The 26,042-nt window shown below is 39.7% G+C and overlaps 1 protein-coding gene across 3 annotated transcripts in view; it reads right to left on the reverse strand.

Annotated features, from left to right (window-relative positions):
- Nucleotides 1–26,042, reverse strand: part of CECR2 (CECR2 histone acetyl-lysine reader) — a 91,377-nt gene that overhangs the window by 12,991 nt on the left and 52,344 nt on the right. For 2 of the 3 annotated variants that reach the window (XM_080913650.1, XM_080913649.1), the window contains exons 4-14: nucleotides 24,745–24,884; nucleotides 23,979–24,083; nucleotides 21,005–21,054; nucleotides 19,780–19,949; nucleotides 12,948–13,031; nucleotides 5,763–5,916; nucleotides 4,091–4,220; nucleotides 2,503–2,540; nucleotides 2,325–2,416; nucleotides 1,429–1,555; nucleotides 96–484 (exon numbers count right to left, since the gene is read on the reverse strand). In XM_080913650.1, the coding sequence (XP_080769776.1) occupies nucleotides 96–484; nucleotides 1,429–1,555; nucleotides 2,325–2,416; nucleotides 2,503–2,540; nucleotides 4,091–4,220; nucleotides 5,763–5,916; nucleotides 12,948–13,031; nucleotides 19,780–19,949; nucleotides 21,005–21,054; nucleotides 23,979–24,083; nucleotides 24,745–24,884 (1,479 nt within the window). The remainder of the gene's footprint in view (nucleotides 1–95; nucleotides 485–1,428; nucleotides 1,556–2,324; nucleotides 2,417–2,502; nucleotides 2,541–4,090; nucleotides 4,221–5,762; nucleotides 5,917–12,947; nucleotides 13,032–19,779; nucleotides 19,950–21,004; nucleotides 21,055–23,978; nucleotides 24,084–24,744; nucleotides 24,885–26,042) is intronic. The other variant, XM_080913651.1, reaches the window with a different exon arrangement.

Here is a 26,042-nt window from a genome sequence, read left to right on the forward strand (position 1 = left end):
GGGAATATCTGTAGACTGTACAAGTTACTAGCCCTTTAGATTCCTATAAATGCAGTGGCTTGAAGACATTACCATAGAAGGTGGGTTTTTCTTACCATCTGGTTTAAAGGGGGTGCCTGGCCAGGCACCCTACCACAGTGCAGGGGGTGGGAAAAGCCTTGGCCATTTGATGTGCCCACCTCTGGAGGGAGTTGTACAGAACTGCAACTCTGATCATCCTTTGAGGAGGCAGCTCGGCGTGCCGGGGGCAATGATTTTCCTCCATTCTCCACTGCTGGCTGTTTCCTGCTAGACCCTTCTGTGTCTCTGGAGCGTGTCCAAACGTGGCTTCCACTACTTCGACCAGCCCGACTCCTTCTTTTTTCCCGTTTTTCATCCTCTTTGACCCAAAATTCTTCATCTGTGTCTCCATCTTCACCAGGAAAATGTTTTGTCATGGCTCGATGGAAACACCGCTCTAAATTGTCAGACATCTTGGTATACTCTAGAAGGAAGACAAGAAGACTGGCCACCAGGGTACATATTTTACTAGACACAAAAGACAAATTATTGAAAATCATAAGGAAAGCTAATTTACCTCTGAAAAAATATCATACTACAAAGCTACAGATACAACATGAAGATCTGGTTTCTGTAAGTATTCTGTTCAAAGGTGTATAGTTATGATATATATTAACTCTAATGTGACCTCAAATTAATGAGATTTTAACTCTTTAGGGTAAGTTACTGAAACTAGTATGTATTATAATTGAATTTACTTTGTTTTATGGGCTGTAGCATTTTTGTGTTTCAGGATCATTAGAAAGTTACAGTGCATGATAAGAGAGGAAGTGCAGGGATGCTACTCAGAGGTAGTTTCCTCACTGAGCATTTAGGAAGCATTAGATTCTTCTCCTATGTAAACAAAGTGGCACGAGTTCAAGGTAGACTCAATCATGTCTGTGGTAAAGAGACCAACACAGACCAGACCTCTGCAGCACTCTGCCTATCCACACGGCTGAAAGAGAACTCCTGGGCACTGTTTTTTAAAAAAAAAAAAAAAAATGGAACCACAAGGCCCATTCTGTCTATAGTCCTAAGGCAAAATAGAAAACCAGCATGGTGGCACACCTGAGAGTCCAACACTTGGCAAGACAAAAGTTCAAGTTAGGGAAGGAGAGTTAGTTCAGAGGTTAAGATTAATTGTTGCTCTTACAAAGGCTTAGTTCCCAGCACCCACATGATGGCTGACAATCATTCATAACTCCAGATCTAGAGGATCCAACAGTCTGTTCTGACCTCAGTGGGTACCAGGCACAATAAAATACTCATACACATCTCAAGAGAAGAGAGTAATGTCTGAAGGACAAGACACATGTGTAGAGAGCATTTCATCCCCACTGTACAGTGCAGAGGACACGTCCAGCAAAAAGGCCCTTAGCCACCTACCACTACTGTCCCCATTGTATTTTCGGCAATTTCTGAACATGGTCTTCATGTCATTTACAAATTCATCCTTAGTACAATATAAACCTCCATTTAATTTCTTCTCCATGCTTGAAATGTCCATGGGGATCTGCAATAGAACACAGAAACTGTAAGTGGCACAGTGGGTTTAATCCCCACACTGGAACTCAAAAGGACTGACACAAGTTTGAAGCTAGCCTGTGCTACATACACAGTGACTCCCAGGCTACTCTTGGTAACAGAGTGAAGCCTTGTCTCAAAACAAGATAAAACTAATTAACTGCCACCTCTAATCACTTTCTATGAGAAAGAGTAATTATGGCATTTTAGCTTTCCAAGAATCTGGTATAGTTAAAAATACTAGCACATGCTTTAAATCCCACCACTCAGAAGATCTTTCTGAGTTTGAGGGCAGTCTGGTCCACGTAGTGAGTTCCAGATCAGCAAGGGGACATGGTGTTCTATCATAAAACAAAACCCAACACACACATACATGCATGTATGTATGTAAGTTTATCAGTCTGTCTGTCTCACTGATAATAAGGAGGACAGAAAAGCAAGAGAGAAAAAAAAACCCAGTAACTTGTTACAGAACCCTGAGTTTGAATAGCTTGTCCTCTCAGCTAGTAGTGTGGCTTTATGAGGCTGCACATTAGGAAGTTGGACCTAGTTGGAAGAGTGGGTTGCTGTGGGGTGGGGCTTGAGGAGTTATACAGTGAGCCACTTCTAGCCCTAAGTTATGGTTGGCCACCAAGATGTAAAAAAGCTACCACCACAGAGCTGCCTGCTACCATTGATACTTGATCACTATGATGAAAAGATGATTAATATTAAAATCTAAGCAAAATAAGGATGCTTAAGTACAATTTAAAAGATACCTTAATAATCTGGTAATAGTTGGGGGCATAAGATTCATCCACAGGTTCCAAGAAGGGCCAGGAATCCTTGTGAGCCTTCACCACATCTAGAACTGAAAACCCAAAAGGAAAATATAATTGACACATTTCAATGAAAAGATGTTCATCAGGACCACCACAGCTGAGAATGGTAACTAACCTTTATACATGGCCGTGAAATCATCATCCAGTTCAAAGCTGTGAACCACAAAACAGGAAATTAGTTTAACTGGGACCATTTTTCCTTAGCTTTCTTGGTTCAAATACAGATTGAACAGTGCTTTTTTTCCTCTCCTCCTTAAATAAAGCCAAACACTGATCCCAACTCACTGGAAAAAAACCTAAGGATGGCAGATGGTGACCATAACAAAAAAGAGGACTGTCATAATCCCGACAATTAATTCCATCTATAATGAAAGACTGGCTTAAATGATCCAGAACCTTATTATGACTTTGTACCTATTAATGTATTATAAAAATATTCACTATTTTCATGAAGATAGGATATTGTTATATAGTCTGGGCTGACTTGAATTTCAGATTCTGCCTCAGACTCTACAGAGGTTACTACCATGCCACGGTGGAAGTAACTGTTTGGTTTATTTATTTGTTTTGAGACAAGCCCTAGTTATCCTGGAATACAAATATCTAGACCAGGTTGACCTGGAACTCCTGCCTTTGTATACCAAGTGGCATAAAGTGTGCACTTTCCTTTTTTGAATCTTGCCTTCCTCTGCCATGGCTCTATTCTGCCATACCTACATGCCCTGCTAGTGTTGTATGCACAGCCAAGGTTAACTATTTTAAAAAGTAAAACACTTATTGAACATGGTGGTCCACTCTTGTAATCTCAGCACCGAGGAAGCTGAGGGAGCAAGATGGCAAGGTCTGGTCTTAAAATGCAGATCTGAGCTGTAGCTTAGAGCTAGAAATGGTACACACACTCAAGTATTAGGGGTTCGAGACCTAGCACTGCCAAACAAGCACATGTCAGGTCTAGTTTTTTTAAGGCCTACTTCTAACACTTGCTATGCTTTCTTAATATTAAAACGTCAAAGCCACTACCTCCCAAACAATTACAATGATTAAATTACATCTCTTTCTGTTACAATGATTAAATGAGAGATGTAATTTAAAAATAAAATTATTTCAGGAGAGTACACTAGCTGTCTTCAGACACACCAAAGAGGGTATCAGATCCCATTACACATGATTGTGAGCCACCATGTGGTTGTTGGAAATTAAACTCTATACCTCTGGAAGAGCAGTCAGTGTTCTTAACCACTAAGCCATCTCTCTAGAGAGGTAACTTTTTAAAACTAAAAATTTTATTTTTAACCATGTGTATGTATCAAATGCCCCTGGAGCTAAAGGCACTTGTGATTTGCCATATGAGTGCTGGGAATCAAACTCCAGTACTCTGAAACACTAGAAAGTGTTAACTGTTGGGCCTTTTGGTTTTTCAAGACAGGGTTTCTCCATATAGTTCTGGCTGTCCTAGAACTAGCTCTATAGACCAGAGATGACCGCAAACTCAGATATCTGTGTGACCCCTGCCTAGTTTGAGAGACGCTTTTTACAAATTATGCTTATTTATTGTGTGAGCCTTAAGCCATCATGGTCCATGTGTCAGAGAACAATTTGTAGTAAATTCTCTCCCTACACTATGAAGGTTCCAGGGATACAACTCAGGTCATCAGAGAAACACTTAGGGTGGTCAGCTGTTACTGCTACTACTAAATACTCACAGGTCCTTGGTCTTCTTTCCTTCCCTCATAGGAGAATTCAGGTCCAACGGGGAAAGTTCTGGGGGTAGCTCCTTGCCTTGAGCCAATAGCCATGCTCGTTCTTCCCTGAGCTTTCTCCTCTTAGCTCGATCTATAGTTAACACACACACAATCCAAGTGAGGAAGTGTACAACTGTACTCCCTGGACTTCTGTGAGCACACCATTAGTTATACTCCAAGCAAATTCATGCATTTTATTCAAGTGCCGCCAACAGAATTTGTGATAATCCCAGTTAATGTCACTTTATCACTTTAATCATAAAACTCTTTTGCTTTGCTTTTTTTTTTTTTGAGAGACAGGGCTTCATTTACCCCCGGTTAGCCTTAACCTCATTATGTACCCAAGACTTGAACTCTTGATTCTGATTCAAAAAAAAATATATCGTTCATTATCATAAACCTAAAATAGTGTCTGATACAGAATGGGTATATAAAACAATGTCATTGGGGGGGGGGGGGTGGAAGGATGGTTCAGTGGTTAAGAGCATTGTCTGCTCTTCTGGAAGACTTGGGTTTAATTCCCAGTACCCACATGGTGGCTCACCACTGCCTGTAACTGCAGTTACAGAGGACCTCATATCCATACACAATCATGCATATAGGCAAAAACCACTGCACATTTAAAAAAAGAAAATCACTTCAAAAAATTGCTTTAGCTGGGTGTATGGTCACATGTATACTCAAGAGTGCTTGAGAGGCTAAGGCAGGAAGATTGCTGCAAATTCTATGTAAATTTGGGCTACATAATGAGACATGTCAGATGCAGACACATACACATAGACAGACAAACAGCGTGTGTGTGTGTGTGTGTGTGTGTGTGTGTGTGTGTGTGTGTGTGTGTGTGTGTGTGTGTGTGTGTCTGGGTGTGGTGTCTTGTAAGCAAATAAGGTTGTTATCCTTAGATAAGCACTTGAAGGCCAGAGGCAGGTAGATCTCTGAGTTTAAGGCCAGTCTGGTCTACACTGTAGTATCCATGTCAGCTATGGCTAGAGCAAGACCCTACCTCTAACAAAAGATTACAGACAAAAGAAAAATCTTACTACAGCAAGACTGCAGTTTGAGTCTAAAAGAACTACCTGGTACTAGTAATGTTGATGGCAATATTCTGACCTGAGTATGAAAGAGATCTGGGTTAGAGATATAATTCAGTTGATAAACTGTTTGCATAGCATGTAGGAAATCTTAAGCATGAAGCACCACATAATCTGTAAGTGGTACCCACATCTGTAATTTTAGCACTTGAAGGTTGACACAGTTAGTTGTTCAAAGTAAGTCCAATGTCAGCCAGAGGTATACATAACTCTGTTCAAAAAACAATAACCAAATCAAACCAATCAACACAAACCAAACAATTCTTAGGCATATTCCATTGCACCTATGAAAGTACTCGCCAATGTCTTAATGCCCTTTTAAAATTCTATTTAAAGTGTATTACAGAACATAGCAGAAATTCAAATAAAAAGCAGGGTACTGAAATGAAAAATACAATTGGCTTTGAAGAGAATGTACAGAGAGCAAAATTGAGTGAATTCAGATGAGTAAACATGACAGAATTCATTACAAGACATTTAAACATGGTCACATGATAAAGGATGATCTGGTCTTATGTTCTCACCCTTGAACCATGACATACCTTCTACTGCCTTGACCTTTTCCTCTAGTTCCCGCTTTCTCTCCTCCTTTAACATCTGCTCTTGCTCCTTCTTCTGCACTGCGAGAAGGAGCTGTCGTTCTTCCTCCTCCTCTTTGCGCTTCTGTTTTTCTATCTTGGTGAGCATTGGTGTCTCCTATAAGGACCAAGAAGTGCATGGAGGTCAACAGACAACAATTGCAAGGCTTTTTCGAGTCAGGAGCTAGTTTACAGATTCCCACATACTAGTAGACTAGGATTTATACCTCATATACAGACTGATTTTATTACCTGTGAATATGTGCATCAATGTACAAAGATATACACATATGAAAACATAATAGAAAATATATACCAGGACCCCTAGCGCTGAGAATTATGAGCTTGAAGACCCAGGTTTCGATTTTCAGCACCCACACAGCAGCTGACAAGTATAATGCTAGTAGTTCCTGGGGAATCTGACATATTCTTCTGACCTCCTTGGGCAATGCATACTCACAAGGCATATCATACAGAGAGGCAAACACAAATGAAACAATGGAGCTGTGGTCTTATGTTTTGGGGTCAATAGTTCATTTTTGGCCTTTTTAGAGATAGGGTCTCTATGAAGTCTAGACTGGCCTCAATTTGATAGAGATCTTGTCAGCTGGAATTAAGGTATGCACTACTATAGGTGGCTAACCTTTTTTGGGGGGGAGGAGGGAGGGAAAGAGTTATGAGAAGGGAGAGAATCTTATAAGCTATCCTGAAACTTTCATTGAGTCCAGGTCCTCAATCTAATGATCCAACTTAGTTTTGGCCTCCCCACAACCTCAATACCTCTTAAGAGAATTCTACTGTTTACTGGTTGTCCAAGAACTTGCTCTTCAGATCAGGCTGTATTTAAACTCAGAGATCCACCTGCCTCTGCCTCCTGAGTACTGGGAATAAAGGTGCGCATCACCATGTGTTGAGGTATATGTATATACACGTGTGCCAGAGATGCCATCTATTTTCTTTGGGTTAGGGTTTCTCATATTTTGGAGCTCACCAGTTGCTAGATTTGCTGTCTAGGGAGCCCCAGAAGCTCTTCTATTCCCACTTGCTCAGTGCTGGAATTATGGTGCATGCCACCATGCTCAGTAATTTTGTTTCCGGGATTAAAAAGAAGTCCTCACATTTGTGAAGTAAACACTTAACTGACTGAGCAATCTTCAGTTGGATGTCTCTAGCCCAGGTTGACCTCAAATTTACTATGCATTTGAAGATGACCTTGTACCCACCTCCCAAATGCTGAAATTATAGGCATGTGCTACCATGTCTGGTTTTAGGCAGTGGTAGGGATGGAATCCTTCTTGTATTCTGGGCAAGCATCTGTAAAGTTCAAGGTCATCCTCAAATACATAGTGTGGGGGTATGGTCATGACAAAATGCAGCAACAGAATAACCACCTACGTGTCAACAGAAGAACTAAGTTGGAAACGTGATGCATGTGTTTGGACACAAGAACCTTCCTTCTACAGTCAATTCTCTCAAGTTTTAGACAGGCAACTGTACAAGGTCTTTGTGTTGGGGCAAAGATGAACGCAGATGGCTAGTTAGAGAGTGATGTTCCAAAGCTGGAATTCACCACATGGGTTCGGGGAACTCAACTGGGACCTCATGGAAAAGCAGGAAGCACTCTGTTTTATCATCCCCTTTAGCTTCCTCAGAAAAAATCTAGATTCACAACTGATTCAGAATTTGGATGTAATTTTGTCTGGAAAGTGGATGGACTTTTCAAAGGCTGTCTTAAAAAATTTGCTTGAGATCAAGTCTCATAGTCTATGTTGCCCAGAACTCCTGGTGCTTTTGCTACCACTCCCAAGTGTTAGGTTAAGAGGCCTATCATCACACTTGATTGACGTCAATTATTTATCTACTTATTTATTGTGTGTGTGAGGATACAACTGTACCACAGCATGATTGCTGCACTTGAGAAGTTGACTCTTTCCTTCTACCATATGGGCCCCAGGGACTGAAATCAGGTTACTAAGCTCAGTCGTAAGTGCCTTTACTTAATAGACCATCTTGTTAGTTCTCTTGTCATTTTGTAATTTAAATTCTTGTAGCTTTACTTCAAGGCCAACTGGGCCACACAAGATCTGACCTCATAAAGCCAAGGTCAAACCAAAATAAAATGTGTACTTTCTTTTCCCAGGAAGAGTTCACAAAGTGATTCACATAACACTGTTTTGGTAAAGAATCTCAGCAGAAGAAACAAAGTGCTCTAGAATTTCAAAACACTTTACCTCCTGATAACTGGCAAGGGCCAAGTCTTTCAATATTGAATTTCTGGTCAGTGCCTACAACCCTCACATGGGTGTGTGCTTGTTAGCTTTTAAAAAACTTGCTATAAGCTAATCATTTGGGAAGCGGGAATGATTATTTACAGGGTTGCCTCTATTATACTGCCTGTAGGCATGTCTGTAGGGCATTTTCTTGACTAATTATTAATGTAGGAGGGACCAACTTGCTGTGAGCAGTACCACCCCTGGGCTGGTGGTCCTGCGTTGTATAAGAAAACAAGCTGAGTGAGCCACAAGGAACAAGTCAGTACTCTTCCATGGCCTCTACACTTCAGTTCTTGTCTGGACTTCCTGCCCTGACTTCCTTTATGACGAATTACGGGATATAAGATATATAATGTCCTTGTTTCCTCAATGCTTTTTGGTCATGGTGTTTATCCCAGCAATAGAAAGCAAACTGCAACAGCCAGGTACCCTTCATGCATTCTACCAGTAACCCCTACACTGCTAGCCTATTTCTTGGGTTTTTATTTCAATTTCTAGTAACCATCACATTATTGATAATATGGTTGACCATTACCATGTCTTCAAAGCAGTGCTATGTGTAAGACATAAGTGACTATCGTGGAAAGAATGAAAATTGGAACCCGATCCAAAAAAAATTATTTCATTCCAAGAAAATGAACAGCTGCAATCCCAAGCATCACATAAACTAAGCCTGGTGATGCAGACCTGTAATTACAACACTCAGGAGGCAGAGGCAAGACTTTAAGGAAAGACCAGCCTGATATACACAAGATACTGTCAGTGAATAAAGGTACTTGCCACTTAGCCTGACAATCTGAGTTCAACCCAGGAAGCCCACATTGTAGGGGAAAATAGACTCCTTCAAGTTGTCCTCTGATCTCCCAATGATGCTGTGGCACATGAATACCCCATCATAAGAACTCAGTAAATAAATGTTTAAAAAGAGTGTTTTATTTTTAAAAAAGATTGGATATAGCAGACATACAGAAACTCCTAATTCTCCTTTTTCCACTTCCCAAATGATAGGATTAAGAGCAAACTTATGCCTGGCACAGTGAATTGTCTTAAAAATATATTAATGTAAGCACCAGGTATTGTGTTGCATACCTTTGATCCCAGCAATTGGGAAACAGAGACAGAAAGATCTATGTAAATTTGAGACCAGCCTGGTCTACATATGGAGTTCCAGGCTAGCCAAATTAGAGTGAGATTTTGTGTCAAAGGTGTATATGTGGGGATACATTTATATGCCAAGCACACTGGATATTAACAAGAGTAATCTGGATTGAAATCATCTTTAAACTTGAAAGCTCTCTGAATCTTTTTGCTAACTGAGGTGAAGAAACCACACCTGCCTCTGCCATATGGTCCTGGTAGGTCTGGGACTCACTATGTAGACCATGACTCCTCCCACTTTCAGTGATCATCCCGCTTCTGCCCTTAATGTTAGTGTTACAGGCAAGCCTCCGCTGCAGAGAGCTCTACCTCCATTTTTCATTCCCTGTTCTCACCTAATCACTTCCACACTCAGCCCTGCCAGGATGGACATATCCTAGGCCCATTTCTTCATGTGAATCTCTACAACTACGTCACAGACATGACACCTGAACAACATACCTGGGGGGGGAGGGGGTCCAAGATGTACATCAAAATTCCTGTGCTTATTATCAGAGTGATTCTATTTAAAGGTGAAGCATATGTTAACCAAACAACATGAGCAAAAGATTCACTTTTTCTCCTCCCTGTCAGGACTCATTTCCTTTGTTAATTATCTATTCATTTTTTTCCCATAAGGGTTTGCCCTGTGTGTGTGTATATGCACCTCATGCTTGTGAACATCAGAAGAGGGCATCAACCTTGGAACTGGAGATGACATGTGGGTGCTGGGAACCAAAGTCAGGTCCTTTAAAACCCAGATCCTCTGGAAGAGCAGTCAGTGCTCTTAACTGCTGAACCATCTAACTCCCAGGACTCACTTCTTGAAGACAAAAGTAGTTTCTTAACTATTAATTTGTAATGTCTTAATTATTAAAGAACCCATAGCTGGCAAGATGTTTAACACCAAGTTAAACTAATGGACTGAGATGATGGGCAGAGGAGAAAAATTACTCATCTGGTATGCTATCCCTCCCACCTCCATGTATATCACAAAGAGCACCTACTCCATTTACCATAAATGAATAAATCAAAGTTAAGAAAAAAAGAACCGGTGTAACAAACAAACAACAAAATACCAACCACCATGTGTGTATGTCTAAATATACTGTCTTTCCTACATAAAAATTAGTTTTTTAAGATATGGTCTCGGGGCTGGAGAGATGGCTCAGCGGTTAAGAGCACTAACTGCTCTTCCAGAGGTCCTGAGTTCAATTCCCAGCAACCACATGGTGGCCCACAACCATCTGTAATGAGATCTGATGCCCTCTTCTGGTGTGTCTGAAGACATCTACAGTGTACTTATAGGTAATAAATAAATAAACCTTAAAAAAAAAAAAAAAAGATACGGTCTCACAATGACTAGCCTAGAACTCTCTTATGTAGCGTAAGTTGGCTTCAACCCCATAGAGATCTGCTTCCCAAGAGCTGGGATTAAAAGATGTGCCAACGTGTCTGGCCAAAAAGGTTTTATTTTAACATATGTAAGCATGTAGATTCCTGTAGAGGCCAGAAGAGGGCATCTGATTCCCTAAAGCTAGAGAGGTGGTTGTGAGTCCTCTAGTGTGGATCCTAGGAACCAAATTCTGGTTACAGCAAGAGCAGCAAGTGCTTGACTATGCTGTCTCGCCAGCCTTTCTGTCTTAGACCGTAACATTTTCCCTTGTAAAAGAGGTCAGCTGGGTGTGGTAGTAGCACAGGAGGCAGAGGCAAGAAATCATTGAAGTTCAAATTGAACATGGACTATATGTTGAGTTCCAGAACAACCAAAGCTTCCTAATGAGACTCTGCCTCATAAAAACAAAAGCTTCAGCTACAAATATGATAGTGGTCAGTGTTTAAATGCCTTATAGGTAAGAAGAGTCCTAGTAGAATCATGAAGGCATTTTAATAAACATGCTAACAAGGAGACCCTGTGAAATCCTCCAAGGGATTATTAGGAAACTCTAGTTGAAGCAGTGCTCAAGCTCTGTATCCCAACACACAGGTTCAGAGTCACTCTTGCCACCAGGAGCACACTTGAGACCACACACCACAAAAAACTGTTCCCTAGACACCCAGTACAATCTACTAACAAAGACACCTCAGCAGCCCTAATCCCCAGTTTATAAATGTCTCCGCACTGATATTTTCCCCAGAAGTCACAATTAAAAGAATCTTTGAGGTGATTAATATTGGACTACTAGGTGGTTGATGCCTACACACATAAGAGGCATCAAAAGACAAAAGATTTTTTGCTCTGCAGACAAAATCATTAACCAGTTCAGTTTCTCTATGATAGCAGGCATTAATTACAACACAAACTCCAAAATATCTGTTATCAGATAGTTTCCTTTACTTCAAACAACAGAATTTGAAAACAACCCCTCTAAAAGGAAAAGATTTTTTTTTGTTTTTCAAACATGCAGAGGTATTCAGACTGCCAGGCAATCTGAGGTGTAAATTAAGGCATGAAGGACTCCTAAAGCAGTAAACAGAAAGCAGTTTTCAAGGAAACAAACTGAGCCAGGTAAAGGAGCTGGAAACTACTCAGAACCAAACTAGATACCAGCAACAAAGGCCACTCCCATGCTAAGACCATCAGGGAAGAGACAGCAAGCCAGTCATTGCAGACTTATTAACTAGAAAATATGTAAGGTTTTAACCCTATAAGTTAAGGTTTTAATGGAGGCAAAGGTTTTAATGGAGGCACAAGTGGTGGTCTGCACCTCCTCACACTCAGGTGACTAAGACAAAGTTGTGGATTTGAACAAGCCTAGCCCACATAAACAATACATTGTTTAAAAAAAAAAAAACAGTTGTAAAAACGAAGAATGTCTCTCAATTATTTATTTGGGAGGAATAGAGAGCTGAGAAAAGAACAAGGAGTTTGTGAATACAAAGAAGGGGAAAATTGAAGCCAGGCAAAGAAAGAGGGGCAGGGGTCATTTCCCAAAGCAGGACACTAGTTTAAACCACAAGTACCCAACATGTACCACAGTCAAAACCAACAAGCGACCCGGCTCTTAGGTACTCTTTGAAAGAATCTTTAGTATTATTTATCTAGTTGTTGCCTATCTGTGCCACCTAATACTACACCCCAGATTCCCACCTGATGCAGCCTCTCCTGTGACAGAACACGAACTCCCTCCTGCTCTGCCCTGCTCTAGGAAACAGGATCAACTAGATTCGAGAATTAGATTCCTGCTTCCCTCTTAATCAGCTGATCTACTGAAGACAGTAGGAGAGTCAGGTCTACAATTCCCAACATATATCACAACATGGCTCATCATGCCATTCACATACACACACTGTTCTTTGACCATGCTATTCCACTTTTTGCCTTAGAGCTTTTGTTTACATGACTCCTCAGGCTTTAATTCTACACCCACTGCCCACCATCAGTATTCCAGCCACCCCACATACTAATGCCAAACATCTTTGACTGCCTAGCCCCGAGCCCTTCGCCTGGCTTCAATTTCCCCCTTTGTATTCACGAACTTCTTGTATCTACTACAGAACTTATCACTCACCTCTACCTTAGATTAAATGTGTATCTGTCACCCAAGAACTAAGATAAAGAGGAATGTGCCCCAATCTCCCAGTTTCTAACTTCTTTTCCCAGAAAGACTATACATATAATAATCAACAAACATTTAAGAGTTAGAATGTTTTTAAAGGGCAAGATAAAATAGGAATAAAAGCATGTGAAATGAACTATCCTTTTCAAATGCACCTTTTTACTCTCAAACACACTCACCTCTAGCTTGATGGATTTGATGGACAGGTGGTCAGACATAAACCTATGTTGCAACTCTGGCTTTGTGCGCTGTGGACGTTTTCCCTAAGTTAGAAGTGAGGAAAAGAAAGGAAAAGATAGATTAGGGTGTTCTCAGCTACCGCTGCTGCAACTACAACCAGCAGAATGGCCACTGAGGCACACCAGTAACTAATTTATCAAGTAGGGGGCCAAAGCTGTCTATCTTTTAGGATGATAAGGAAAAACAACTATTCATCTGGGTACTGAGCTAGTATATAAACTTAACAAATAGCTTAAAAGCCATTGACAACCAAACATTTCCTACGAAAACCTTCATCACTAGCAAAAGACATCCCAACTTTAGCAAAACTATTTATTTGACTAGATGTAGGAGTCTAAGGGAAGTGAATCCTATGTCTCTACCCCAGTCGAGGTACACTGAGGAACACCCACACACAAAAATCAAGAAAACAAATGCACCCACCTCAACAATTCCCCACCCCACAAAAAAGAAAACCAAACAAACAACCAGAAAAAGAATGAAAAAAAAATTTTAAAAGCCTCTCTTCAAATGACAAAGCAACCATATACCCGAGGGAGTGGTTCTAAAGAGGCATCAGAAACACCTGAAGCCAGATGATTCACTAAAAGGCAGGTAGGAGTGGCCTGGCTCAGATGCTATATAAATACCTGCTATGACGTCTGATTATCTGAGTTAGATTTCCTCTCTTTTTACATATTTATTTGATGCATATGAGTACACTGTAGCTGTCTTTAGACACACCAGAAGATCTCATTACAGATGGTTGTGAGATACCATGTGGTTGCTGGGATTTGAACTCAGGACCTCTGGAAGAGTAGTCAGTGTTCTTAATTGCTGAGCCATCCCTCAGCCCCCGAGTTTGATTCTTGAAACCCACATGGTGCACTGTGACATACACACCAAAGATGAGAGAGAGAAAGAGAGAGAGAGAGAGAGAGAGAGAGAGGGAGGGAGGGAGGGAGGGAGGGAGGGAGAGAGAGAGAGAGAGAGAGAGAGAGAGAGAGAGAGAGAGAGAGAGAGAGAGAGAGAAACAGACAGACAGACAGAAAATGTAATAGAAAATTAAGTCAGTAAACCCTGGGCCCACACGCAGTCTTCCTGCATGCACCCATGTACAGTGGGGTGGGAGTGAAGTGGATTTGGTCCCAGAAGTGTTAAATACCCAATCTTAACTTCTTCAAGAATAAGTAAAGAACAACAAACCCGTCAAAGACTGGCTCAGACAGCTTAGACACACTGCAAATACAGCTTTTCTGTTTCTAAGATGGAATAAGTAGTTCCCAGTGCAAATACAATCACAAGGACCAGAGATGCCATAATCTACCCTTTTCAGGTACCTTTTCAAAGCCCCCCGCAACAAGCTTGTAAGTATCTCATTTATAAAGCTCTCAATTCTAGCAGGAGTATCTCTTACACTTAAGCTATAAACCCAAAATCACTGTTTCTAAAGGAAACCATGCCAATTTATCATGCAAATATCACAAGAAGACACTACCAGTCTCACTTCAACTTTGTTACCTCAGATAAATGATGCTATTCTTGATACAAGGGTGGTGATTTCCTGCATATATTATTATCAGCTAGTCACCCCCACGGGTAGAAATAGGACTACCTCTGCACTTCACAAATGCTAGGATAAAAATCTGTGCATCACCACACCCATCTACCATCAGCTTTTGTGGAGAAAATGTACTTGCATGCAATTATTAAGTTCCTAATGTTGATAGGCCACCATTCATCAAAGTGAACATGTGTCAAATGTTTTATTGAATTAAATAAAAACAAAACAAACAACAGCAAAAATGATGTGGGTGACAAACAGAATTTAGAGAAACTGGTTCATTTTAGTTAATGTCAGGATAATTCCCTGGATAATGTTCAGCAACATTATATAGCATAAATATTAGTAGTAGTGGTTTTTTTGCTGGACAAAAATAATTTACAACTCTAAAAACCTATGTATCAATAGGTTATCATGTAAATCTTTGGAATATAATTAAAAATAATAAATGGTTTGAATTCTGAATGTTCTCCAAAGTAATCTTTTACTGTCATGAGGTTATCTCACAATCTGCTTTTATTGACAATCTGATTACGTTTGTGTAAAATTCTATTAAACCATAATATTTATTCAGCAAACGTTGAGGAGTAAGACTAATTTAGTCTATATTAGATGCTTCAGGAAGATGGCACATATCAGTGTACTAAAGAATATTTCTATGGAGCTGGAATAATGAATATTCTCAGAGCATTTGTATGATGAAGTAATAAGGGTTTATAAAATAACTGTATAATTTACTTACCATTGTAACACCTGACATAATTGGAAGAATACATACTAGAAATAAATAGGTTGAAAGACACTACATAGACACTACGGTGTAAATTTATCCTTTCCTTTCCTACCTCACCTTTAGCTTGTAATCAACTGGAGATTCTTTTTAGGCTATTAAGTTCAGGATGGCTTAGAACTTGTGGCAATTCTCTAGTTTTGGCCTCTTAAGTAATGGAATTATATAAGCCTGTGATACCACTTACTGGCTTAATTTTAATTAAAAAAAAGCTTATCTTTTCCATATTCAAAGCAGGTTTTATACATCCACATACTTTAAAAAATATTTTTTAAAATGTATGTGTTTGTGTGCCTGCATGAATTCAAGCATCAATGGAAGCCAGAGGGTATCACACCCCCTGGAATTGCAATTATAACTGGTTGTGAGCTGCCTCATGTGGGTGTAAGGAAGTGAAGCTCTCTAAGAGCAGTAAATGTTATGAACCAAGGAGACTAAACATTTAAAGTTTGCTATCCTATACTGTCCTTGGATCTAGCAAGTCTTCCCTCTACCTGGTTTTATTTTGTAAAGAAATACAGATGTTGCTGTGCATGGTGTCACAAACCTTTGATCCCAGCTCTTGGGAGGCAGATGCAGAAAGAGCTTTGAGTTTCAGGCCAGTCAGGGATATAGTGAGACCTACTCTTAAATAAATTTAGCTTTAAAGTAAACATATCATAAACAATGGAAGGAAGGAATGAGAACTTTTGTTTAATTCCTATAAAAGCTTCTGTGTAAAAATAGTAGTTTACTCTGCTAATCAAAAAAATTGAAATTACAATTCAGAGATAGGACCCAGGGTCACCTGAGTACAGCAGCTAACCAAGCCTGAAGAGCGAGCGTTCTTTCACCAGTCCTCACAACTGCCACTCAGGTTGTTCTGTCTCCTTTATACAGTGCTCAGGTGAAAACTTAATTACTATACTATTTCTATTATGTTCTTTTGTACTCATAAATCTTTCAGTTTTCAAATTTAACAAATACTTTTAACTATTAACTAATTTTTAAAATGAGGATAGAATATGGTAAATGAAGAGATAGCTCAAGCAAATAAATAAGTTTATTGAGACCTATTGGAATAACCACCTCTTAAACTTTTACCTGGTTTTCAAGTTTTAATTTGTTTTTAATAAAAGTAATCTTTTAGATTAACATGAAAGTAAAAAAACACTACTGAGTTAAGCTCCCTTTAATTGTTTCCTTTACCCCAATTTCACATGCAAAATTTTAAGACTTAATTTTCATGGGGGACGGCTGGAGCAAGTTTAAGACAGGGTCTCGATGCTAGAGTCCTGGCTGGCGTGATCTTGCTGTGCAGACCAGGTTGTCTATGAACTTTTGACTATCCTCCTACCTCTGTCACCCAAGGGTTAAAAAATTAGTTGTGCTCCCTCCCCATTTTTTAAATGATTTTTTTAAATTTTAAAATTACTATTGTTAAAATTATTACTATGTGTAAGGCTGTGAACACATGTGTAGGGTTCAGAGAATACTTTCAAGAGTTATTTTTTGATTTCCATAGTAGATTCCAGAATGTAAATTCTGGTTGCTAGGTTTATACAGTAAGGGCTTTTACCCACTTAGCAATCATCAATCTTCCAGGTGATCCAGGTTCAATTCCCAACATCATATGGCTATAATCATGGGCATTGAACACAGGATGCACAGACTTACATGCAGACAAAAATATCCTGAGATATGTGTGTTCTATTAATATTCTATTACACGATGAGGCTGGAGAGAGGCTCACCTGACATTCCATTCTCTTTTAGCAATTACAAGTAACTGTGCCTCAGGACTTGTGTGTGTGTGTGTGTGTGTGTGTGTGTGTGTGTGTGTGTGGTAATGTAGGCCTTGCAGGGCCAGTAATGAGCTTTTCTTAGTGGCTGTTTGGTAACAGAGCCTTCCATGTGGCTGGGCAACTCTGTGGTTCCGTCCCATCTTCATCTATTCTCATTCCCCTCCCTATTTGGATACCAAACTCAGGGCAGACAAGTGACTTCATTACATGCAAGTGAAGGAAGGTGGAAGTGGGAGAGGCAGTTCTCCCCAGGGAAAAGCATACCAACTGGTTATCCAATGCAAAATGTTCAGCTCTGAAAACATTCAAGTAACAAACTGAGCATGGTATTATCTAGAAATGTTAATGAAAAATAGAGACCATGAATTTGAAGAAGCACAGAAAGGGGTATGTGAGAGAATTGAGAGAGAAAAGGGAAGGGAAGAATGTTATAATAATTATAATCTCAAGAAAGATATGTTCTACCATGCCTAGCCAGTCCAAAAATAATTTAAAGAAATATTATTGCTTTACTGGCTTCATAATACTTAAAACTACAATTGCAATAACCAATACAATGTATAGAGATGTTCATGAAAATATTATGTATGATGAATGCCAAGTGCTAAATGCCAGGTACAGTAAAAACTACTGTGTAGAATAACATCTCTATAACTCATCTCAGAAGAACTATTAAATGCAGATCCTTTGAGAGGCTTTCAATACACTGATTCAGTTTTAAAAAATAGTAGCTGCTTCCCCTTCACAAGGTTTCCTTATGTAGCCCGGGATGGCTTCAAACTCTCAACAATCTCTTTTCTACCTTTGAGTCCCAATGCTGGAATTACAGACAGAAGCCAGCACACTAGGTTTGTCACAGTATTTACATAGATTCAATTCTGCTTCGAGGAAAAAATTTTTTTATGCTGGGAACTGGTTCAGACTGTAATGATTTCTAACTCCTTTGGGTGTAAATTTAGGCTTTCCTTTTAAGGATAGATCTTCATATGTAAGAATTTGAAAATACAGATTTGCTAACAGTTTTAACCCCAACCCCACCCCAATATACACTAAGTAGAACTCTTAAGACTATTGATAAAATTGCTGGTACAATAAATGGATTTATTTTCAATGATTTAAAATTTTTTAAGCACATCAGTTACCTGGATAGATTGTAAATAATTTGTGGGTGGAAATGTGTTGTCTAGAAAGGATGGCAGAGGGTTCTGATAACTAATCCAGCCATGGAGCACATTCTACAGTTTTGCAGTTTACATTCTATTTTTTCCCTTTTTGCTAGAGGCTTTGGGTGCAGCTCAGTGAGGAGAACACTTGCCTATCACACTTAAGGACCCTAGTTTTGCAAAAACAATTTTGTTGCTGTTATATTATATTGGACAAGGGCTTCCAAAATAGCATTATTAACATTATAGTCTAGGTTTAGCCTTATCTTGATGGATTATAATATATTTTTCATTTGGTGTGGAAGTAGCTCTCACAGGATAGTATGAACAAGCAGACATGGGAATCAATGGTACCAAATGAAGTCGAAGCATCAAGTAGAAGTAAAAACAGTCCCACTCCTAACTAAGAAGCTATTGGCAACTGAAACCTGGTGAAAAGGGGGTGGGGGGTTGTGTTCTGTCTTCTCCAATGGCGTGTCACTGGATTTATCAACCCCTATCTAAAGAGCCATAGGCAGTTAATGGTTGATGGAAGAAGAGTCAGAAGCATCAGTGGTATAGCCAGTGGTAAACTACTGTTGCTCAATTAAGGAACTCTAATGTAATGGGTCATAAAAAAAACCCAAAGCAAACAAATAAATAAAACACACAAAAGAAGACAGGCATGTTGAGAAGAAGAGCTTGCTTTAATGACTAAGAAGTATAAAAGAGGATGACCTAGAAGGGGGTATTATTATTAATTTGTATTATAAATAAATAAAATTACTATGAACGTACTATGAGTGCCAGGTCGAGCGAGCGAGAGAACAGACAGAGACAAAATGCATGTGAGGATAAGTACGGGGGTGTGGGGGTGAGAACAGACAGACAAAGACAAAGTGCACATGAGTGTAAGTACCCACTTACACTCACAGAGTTCAATACATTTTGGATAGCCTAGAGCTGGAGTTATAAATAGTTGTGAGTCACCTAACATGGGTGCTAGGAACTGAACTGAACTTGGGTTCTCTGAAAAAGCGGCAGACACATCTAAAACTACAGCAAAATCTTAAACAACACCCAAAGCAGGAAAAGGGGGACAAAAGGTATCTGTTTGAAAATGTCATTTATAGGGTGTGTGTAGACTGAAATATAGTTCATATAGTTTACAGTCAAGTCAGAGAAATCATAAACAGTTCCGGTCAAGTTAGGTGAAGAACTGGCACAGATCTATAAGGACAGATGTTCAAAGGCTGACACTGTGAGGGAGGAATAGGTTAAGTCCTAAAATGATCATTTTTCTTAGGGTGTGTGGGGGGGAGCAAACTCAGGCCAAGTTTCCTGGTGATAGTTATAGGGGAAAAAAAGAAAACTGGTTCCAGTTTACAAAAAGCCATTCTAAAGATTGTAGGAGTTGGACAAGGGACTTCCAGGCTAAGGAAAGCAGGCAGGTGAGCTCCTACATCAGTCCTATCAGGAACAGAGTGAGACCTGAGCAGCAGGGAGACTCTACCTTCTGGGCAATCATGTTGCAGATTTCAGGCAGGAAGTCTTCGCTGAGGAGCTTGTAGAGTTGCCGCTCTCGGAGAGAGGTCCTCTCTCGGAAGCTCTCAGTGACCTGTCTCCATTCTTCTTCTGTTTGACACAGAAGCCACCAAGTACCTTGGCCTGGCCCTCTGGATCCTACAGAAAAATGATTGATTCACTAAAAGAGAGCCTACACTAGACTTTTTGTTCCTATTACCCTGGGTCATGACTCAAAGGAATTGTGGGGGGGAAAGTGGCTAATCTTCTCCAGTCTGGTGGATTGTGCGCTCTTTTCTTTCTTAGTATAGGATCTCAATATATGTTGCCCATGAAACTGTTGAACTCTAGAGACCAACTGATCGTCCTGCCCTGGCCCTGAAAGCATTAGAATTACAAGCACATTACACACTGTCCAGATGATAATATGGGCTTTAAAAAAGAAAAGAAAAGAAAAGAAAAGAAAAGAAAAGAAAAGAAAAGATCTCATTTTAGACTAGACTAGCTTTAAACTTATCTACCTTTGTCTCCCAAGTGCTGGGGTTATTAAACTTTTGATTTTTCTACTATCATTGTTTGTAACTAGACAAATGCCTAGCAAAATTAAAACCAGTGTGATTTTAAAGAAAATTTAACATTCTAGAAATGGTTAAACATATTTTCCTAGAAAAATAGTTTTGAAACAGACTGGAGAAATGTATGCCTTATCTCTTTTATGACACTACAAACTGGTTGTTTCCTTCCAAATGTAAAGCATGTGGATTACATAATCTAATCAAGAGGTCAGGTGTGACATATTCCTTTAATCCCAGCACTTGGAAGGCAGAGGCCGGTGACAGCCTGGGCTATAAAGTCAGTTCCAAGAAAGCCAGGGCTATACACAGAAAAACCTTGTCTCAAAAATCTTTAAAGTGATAATAATAAAATAAAATCTACTTATGCATTTATGTATGAATGTGTGCATACTGCATGCATTCAATACTTTCCAGGTCACTGATTGACTGCTTGCCTAGCCACATGTCTGAGTCTTTAATATACTGCTGCAGGTGACAGCACAGAACTCATTCTCATCTTAAGTGTCTGTGAGACCGATGGTGGAAAAAGGATGAAATAGGAACAAAAAGTAGAGGGCAGCTGGAGTCATCCAAATACACTGTATGACTGTAATATATGTGTGAATCATGTTGAGAGACAGCAACAAAAATCATTGTTACCATTTCTTGTCTGTAGGTCAGATGCCAAGGAGTTTTCTTCCTGCTTTTCACTGAAACACAGGAAAAAGAGAAAACAATTAAAACAGGACAATCACATTCCTAATTTGTTTGGTCTTTCTTGCAGGTATATGCCCAGTAAACATAATGGTGGCTGGGGCTGGAGTCTGTCAGAATTCAAAGTTAGAAAGAATAATTCTAAAGAGAAATAAAACTAGAATGAACGGTGGTCTTGCTGCAGTAAATGGGAGCACTGAAATCCAAGTATCAAGGTTATGGCAGCACCACAATGAAGAGGAAAATGGTACAGTCACAAACCTGGTGCCCTCCTCTCTGTGACTCTGGGCTACACTAGAAAGGACAAGCTTGCATTACCCTTATCTAAGGAAGATACCAAGAACATGGGCTTTGAAACTGAACTGCCTCTGCTCAAGACTGTCACTTGCCAGTAGAGGGTAGTATAAGCCCACGTGCACAAATACAATGGTTCTACATACCCAACATTAAGGTAGATATAACTGTATTAGAATGTATGGACAACTCAGGAAATCTTTAAACATATGCTCAATATAGATCCCAAGTGACTACAGGACATTTTCCAAAACCCCACAAAGAAGAAATAGGCAGTTGTAATCTACTCTAGTCTAACAGATCTTCCATCTGTACTATCCATCCTTCCCATTACCACCTTCTTTTAATTACAGCCTTGTTATCTAGTCCAGACTAGCCTGGAACTTAGGATCCTCCTGCCTCTGCCTAAGAATATTTCTTTGAAGACAGGGAAAAGAAAAAGAAATCACTGAAATTACTACTGTAAGAAAACCTAAATTAAGTAGAACTTCTAAACCTCTGAGAACAGATAGTTTATTCTGTTACTAGAAATGTTTAGGGCCCTAGTTTGAACCCACACCACGGGGGGTGGGGGGGATCAAATCCAGTATGCTGACTAGTTTTTGTCAATTTGAAACAAGCTAATATTATTTGAAAGAATGGAGCCTCAATTGAGGAAATGCTTTCATTAAGGTCCAGGTGTAGGACATTTTCTTAATTAGTAACTGATGACAGCTACCCAGCCCACTGTGAGTGGTTCCATCCCTGGGCTGGTGGTCCTAGGTTCTGTAAGAAAGCAGGCTAAATGTCTGAGAGATCTCAGGGGGTTAGATGAAACTGCTGGTCTTCCTATGAGGTCATCCTCCTACTCAGCTTTTTCCAGCCTTTCCCTAATTCAACCACAGGGGTCCCTGACTTTAGTCCATTGGTTGGGTGTAAGTATCTGCATCTGTCTCAGTCAGCTGCTTGTTGGGCCTCTTAGGACAATCACACTAGGCTCCTGTCTGTAAGCACACCATAACATCAGTAAATAGTCACAAGCCTCAGAGCCTCCCCTTGAGATGGATCCCAAGTTGGGGTGGTCACTCAACCTCCTTTCCTTCAGTCTCTTCTCCATTTTTGTCCCTGCAGTTCTTTTGGACAGGAACACTTAGCTGGTATAAGGCCCCTGACTCATATACAGACTCATATGCCTGGGGGGAAGGGGGGGAGGGGGAGGAGGGAGGGAGGGAGGGAGGGGGGGAGGGAGGGAGGGAGGGAGGGAGGAAGGAAGGAAGAGAAAGAAAGAAAGAAGAGGTTTGAAAGGGTTTAGAGGGAGGAAAAAGAGTAAATGACAATTACAATCTCAAAAAATAAAACATTATTGTTACAAAAAGAAAAAAGAAAGGAAAGCAGCTGAGGAGCTAGAGAGAGTAGCTGAGAGATTGAAAAAACTAGGCGCTCTTCCAGAGGACTTGGGTTTAATTCAGCACCCACATAGTACAGCTCACATCTGTCTATAATTCAAGGTCCAGTGGATGAGACTCCCTCATACAGACATACATGATGGACAAACACCAAATGTACATAAGAATAAGTAGGAAGGCAGGCAGGCAGCCAAGACAGACAGATTGGGCAAGTCATGTGAAGCAGCATGCCTCTATAGACCTGCATGAGCTCCTGCCTCCAGGTTCCTAAACTGTCCTGACTTACTTCAATGATGAACTATGATGTGATAAGCCAAATAAACCTTTTCTTCCCAACCTGCTTTTTGGTTATGGTGTTTCATCACAACAAGAGAAACCCTAATAGCTAGGCATGGTGGTGCACATGTAACAGTGCTAGGGAAGAAGAACATAATCAACTAAGACACCAACATCAAATTCTCCATAGGTCCATCCATCCGCATTCACACACTCATGCACAAAAGGTAGACCTCCCTAAAACATAATAACATGACATTAAAAATGTATTTAATTCTCTTTTCTTAAAATTAAAGATTCAGAAGATATTTGACATTTTATCTTTTTCTCATTGTAGGAATATACATGTCCAAGCACCTTAAGTACCACAGTAGAATTAAGCCAGACAGTGATGGCACACACCTTTAATCCCAACACTCAGGAGCCAAAGGCAGGTGGATCTCCTAAGTACAAGGCCAGCCTGGTCAACAGAACAAGTTCCAGGAAAGCCAGGACTACACACAGAGACACTGTCTCAAAACAAAACAAAATAAAACCCAAACACCTAAACCTGTAATCCAGATTCTTGCATACTCTACCAATGCACTATATCCATAGCACACAAGTAATGACAGAACTAATTTGCCCCATTTTCTAGTGGTATTACAAATTTAAAAATATACACTAAAAGGAATGTTTACCAAATACCATGGGTCAAGTACAGCCTTCATTTTGTACTGCCATGTACTGTCCTGTACAGTTTAATCCTCACCAAATGAAAAACCATCGTCCAAATAAAGTAACAGGCTTAGGCAGAATCTGGACAGATATATGTCACACACATGGGGCTGCTTGAAAAATTCATGTGGACTCTGATGCATAAGCTATGACCTATGTCCTCTTCATGCACAAGATAGTAAAGATGAGGTGAAACTAAGGTCCCTTCTAGTATGAGCCTACGAAAATGGACAAATGAGATTTCTTACCTGGATATAATTTCCTCCTGTAGTTTTTTTCGTTTTGGAGGCCTTCCTCTTCTTTTGCCTGTTTTTCCAGGAACATTTGAGACATTTTTTTGCCTTTCACTTTCCCTAAGAAACAGTATCATTAAATAGAAATGTCCTGGTATAGTACTAACAACTAATATTTCTATATTAGTAATTACAGTGTTTTCTGCCACAAGAATACAAAAATTGATTATGCAAAATAGAAGAAACAAGAAATGGAGTAATTTCTCTTCCATAAGGATTATCAAAATGTGGACTCAAAGAAAACTGACATTTATGGTATTAAAAACAACCTAACACCTTCCTAACATCAAGTACTGTTCAAAACAGAGAGGAAATTGCCATAAAACCAGAGTATAACTCCAAATGCCAAAGGAATGAGGCCACTGCTGATATAAGGCCGTATTTTGCATGTGTAAGATTCTGCCATAGGATTATGTAGCCTTGATGCAGATTAATAATCCTAATAGGAAAAAGCTACTCAAAGACTGCTGTATTAAACAGCCCATGACCTGTACAGGTACTTAGCTGGAATTTCTCCATGTTCCAATCACAGTATTTTTCACCAGTCTTGTGGCAGAGGCTATAGAGTAATTCCTTTGTATTTCAGTATAAAGCTCTTTGCTATTCTGTTGAAGGACATTATTGCATTGGACAGAAGCAAAGTGCTGTATCATTCTGATGCATTGACTTTTGTAGCATTTTTATAGAGCAGTTGTCACAGCCCTGACATCAAAGACAGTACCTGCTCAAGGAGAGTTCTCCATTGGACCTTCCTTGTACTGGGTCTTCTTTGTACATTCGTGTGCCATAAAAATACCAGTAGAGTGCACCTGAATTGTCTTCACCCAGAGGTTCAACTCGAAGACTGTCTGCATCCAGACCCTACTCAGAAGAGGAAAGCAGATTTGAAAAAAAGCAAGTAACAACAAAAATCAGGAGAAAACTAAACAGTTAACTCAAATTCTATACTCAGATACAACTCATTTTAAAATGTCAATGTGCTTATGTAATTTTCTATCAGGCAAATGAAATACAGACAGAACAAAATAGGAAGGCATTACCTTCTTTGATGAACAAGATGAAGAAATTTTAGATGTTCCCTATACCCAACCATGGCTTCCACGGTTGGCTCATAACAAAGAGGAATCAAAAAGAACTCTATGACATTTGGTTTAGAATGGCTACCTTATGTGTACTCATGTGAAAGGAAGGACAATCACAAGTACAATCAGAACTCTCAATACAGTTCTCTCACTCTAAGACAAAACAGCCTTATACTCAACAATCCTCTTGTCTCAGCCTCCCAAGTGCTAGTACTACAGAGGCTCAACGCTGCAAATTTCCAACCAGATCAAACAGATGTTCTGAAGGCTTTCCTTCATGAAGTTTTGCACTATAGCTTTGCCATAACCCACAGCAATTTAAAAAAAATTTTTACTTTTAATTTATGTGTATGTATGTGTCTGTGTATGATATGTATACGTTCAGGTGACTATGGAGGACAAAGGGCATTGGATCCCATGAAGCTGTGATTACAAGCAATTGTGAGCTACCCAATGTGGGTGCAAGGGAACTGAAATTAGATCTTTTGAAATTGGCTCCAGGGTCAGAACGGCATTGGCCTTCCTTCCCATTGTTTTAAGTGCTCAGCAGAGACTACACTACGTTATATGACTTCCATGTGTCTGTGCACAGGGCTCAAATAAGTACTGTCACCGTTAATCATCTGAGTAGTGGTGCACACCTTTATTTCCAGTGTTTGGGAGGCAGAAGAAGATGGAGAGCTCAGACTAGTCTATACAAAAAAACCCAGTCTCAAAAATAACAAAAACAAGAACAACAAACTGACTTCACTATTTGTGAAAGCATTATTCCAACCCCATTCCCATTACGTATATAAAATTGGTAGCAATAATATCTATTTTTAAAATAGGTAGCATCAATAGAGTAAAGAGGACAGAAGAAATGTCCACATCTTTCTTCAATGTTTTGTTTTTAAATTGGAATATATGGTTTCAAATATATTTGACTGTTAACTAA

Source organism: Micromys minutus, assembly GCF_963924665.1.
Source record: "Micromys minutus genome assembly, chromosome: 3".
Lineage (NCBI taxonomy): Eukaryota > Metazoa > Chordata > Mammalia > Rodentia > Muridae > Micromys > Micromys minutus.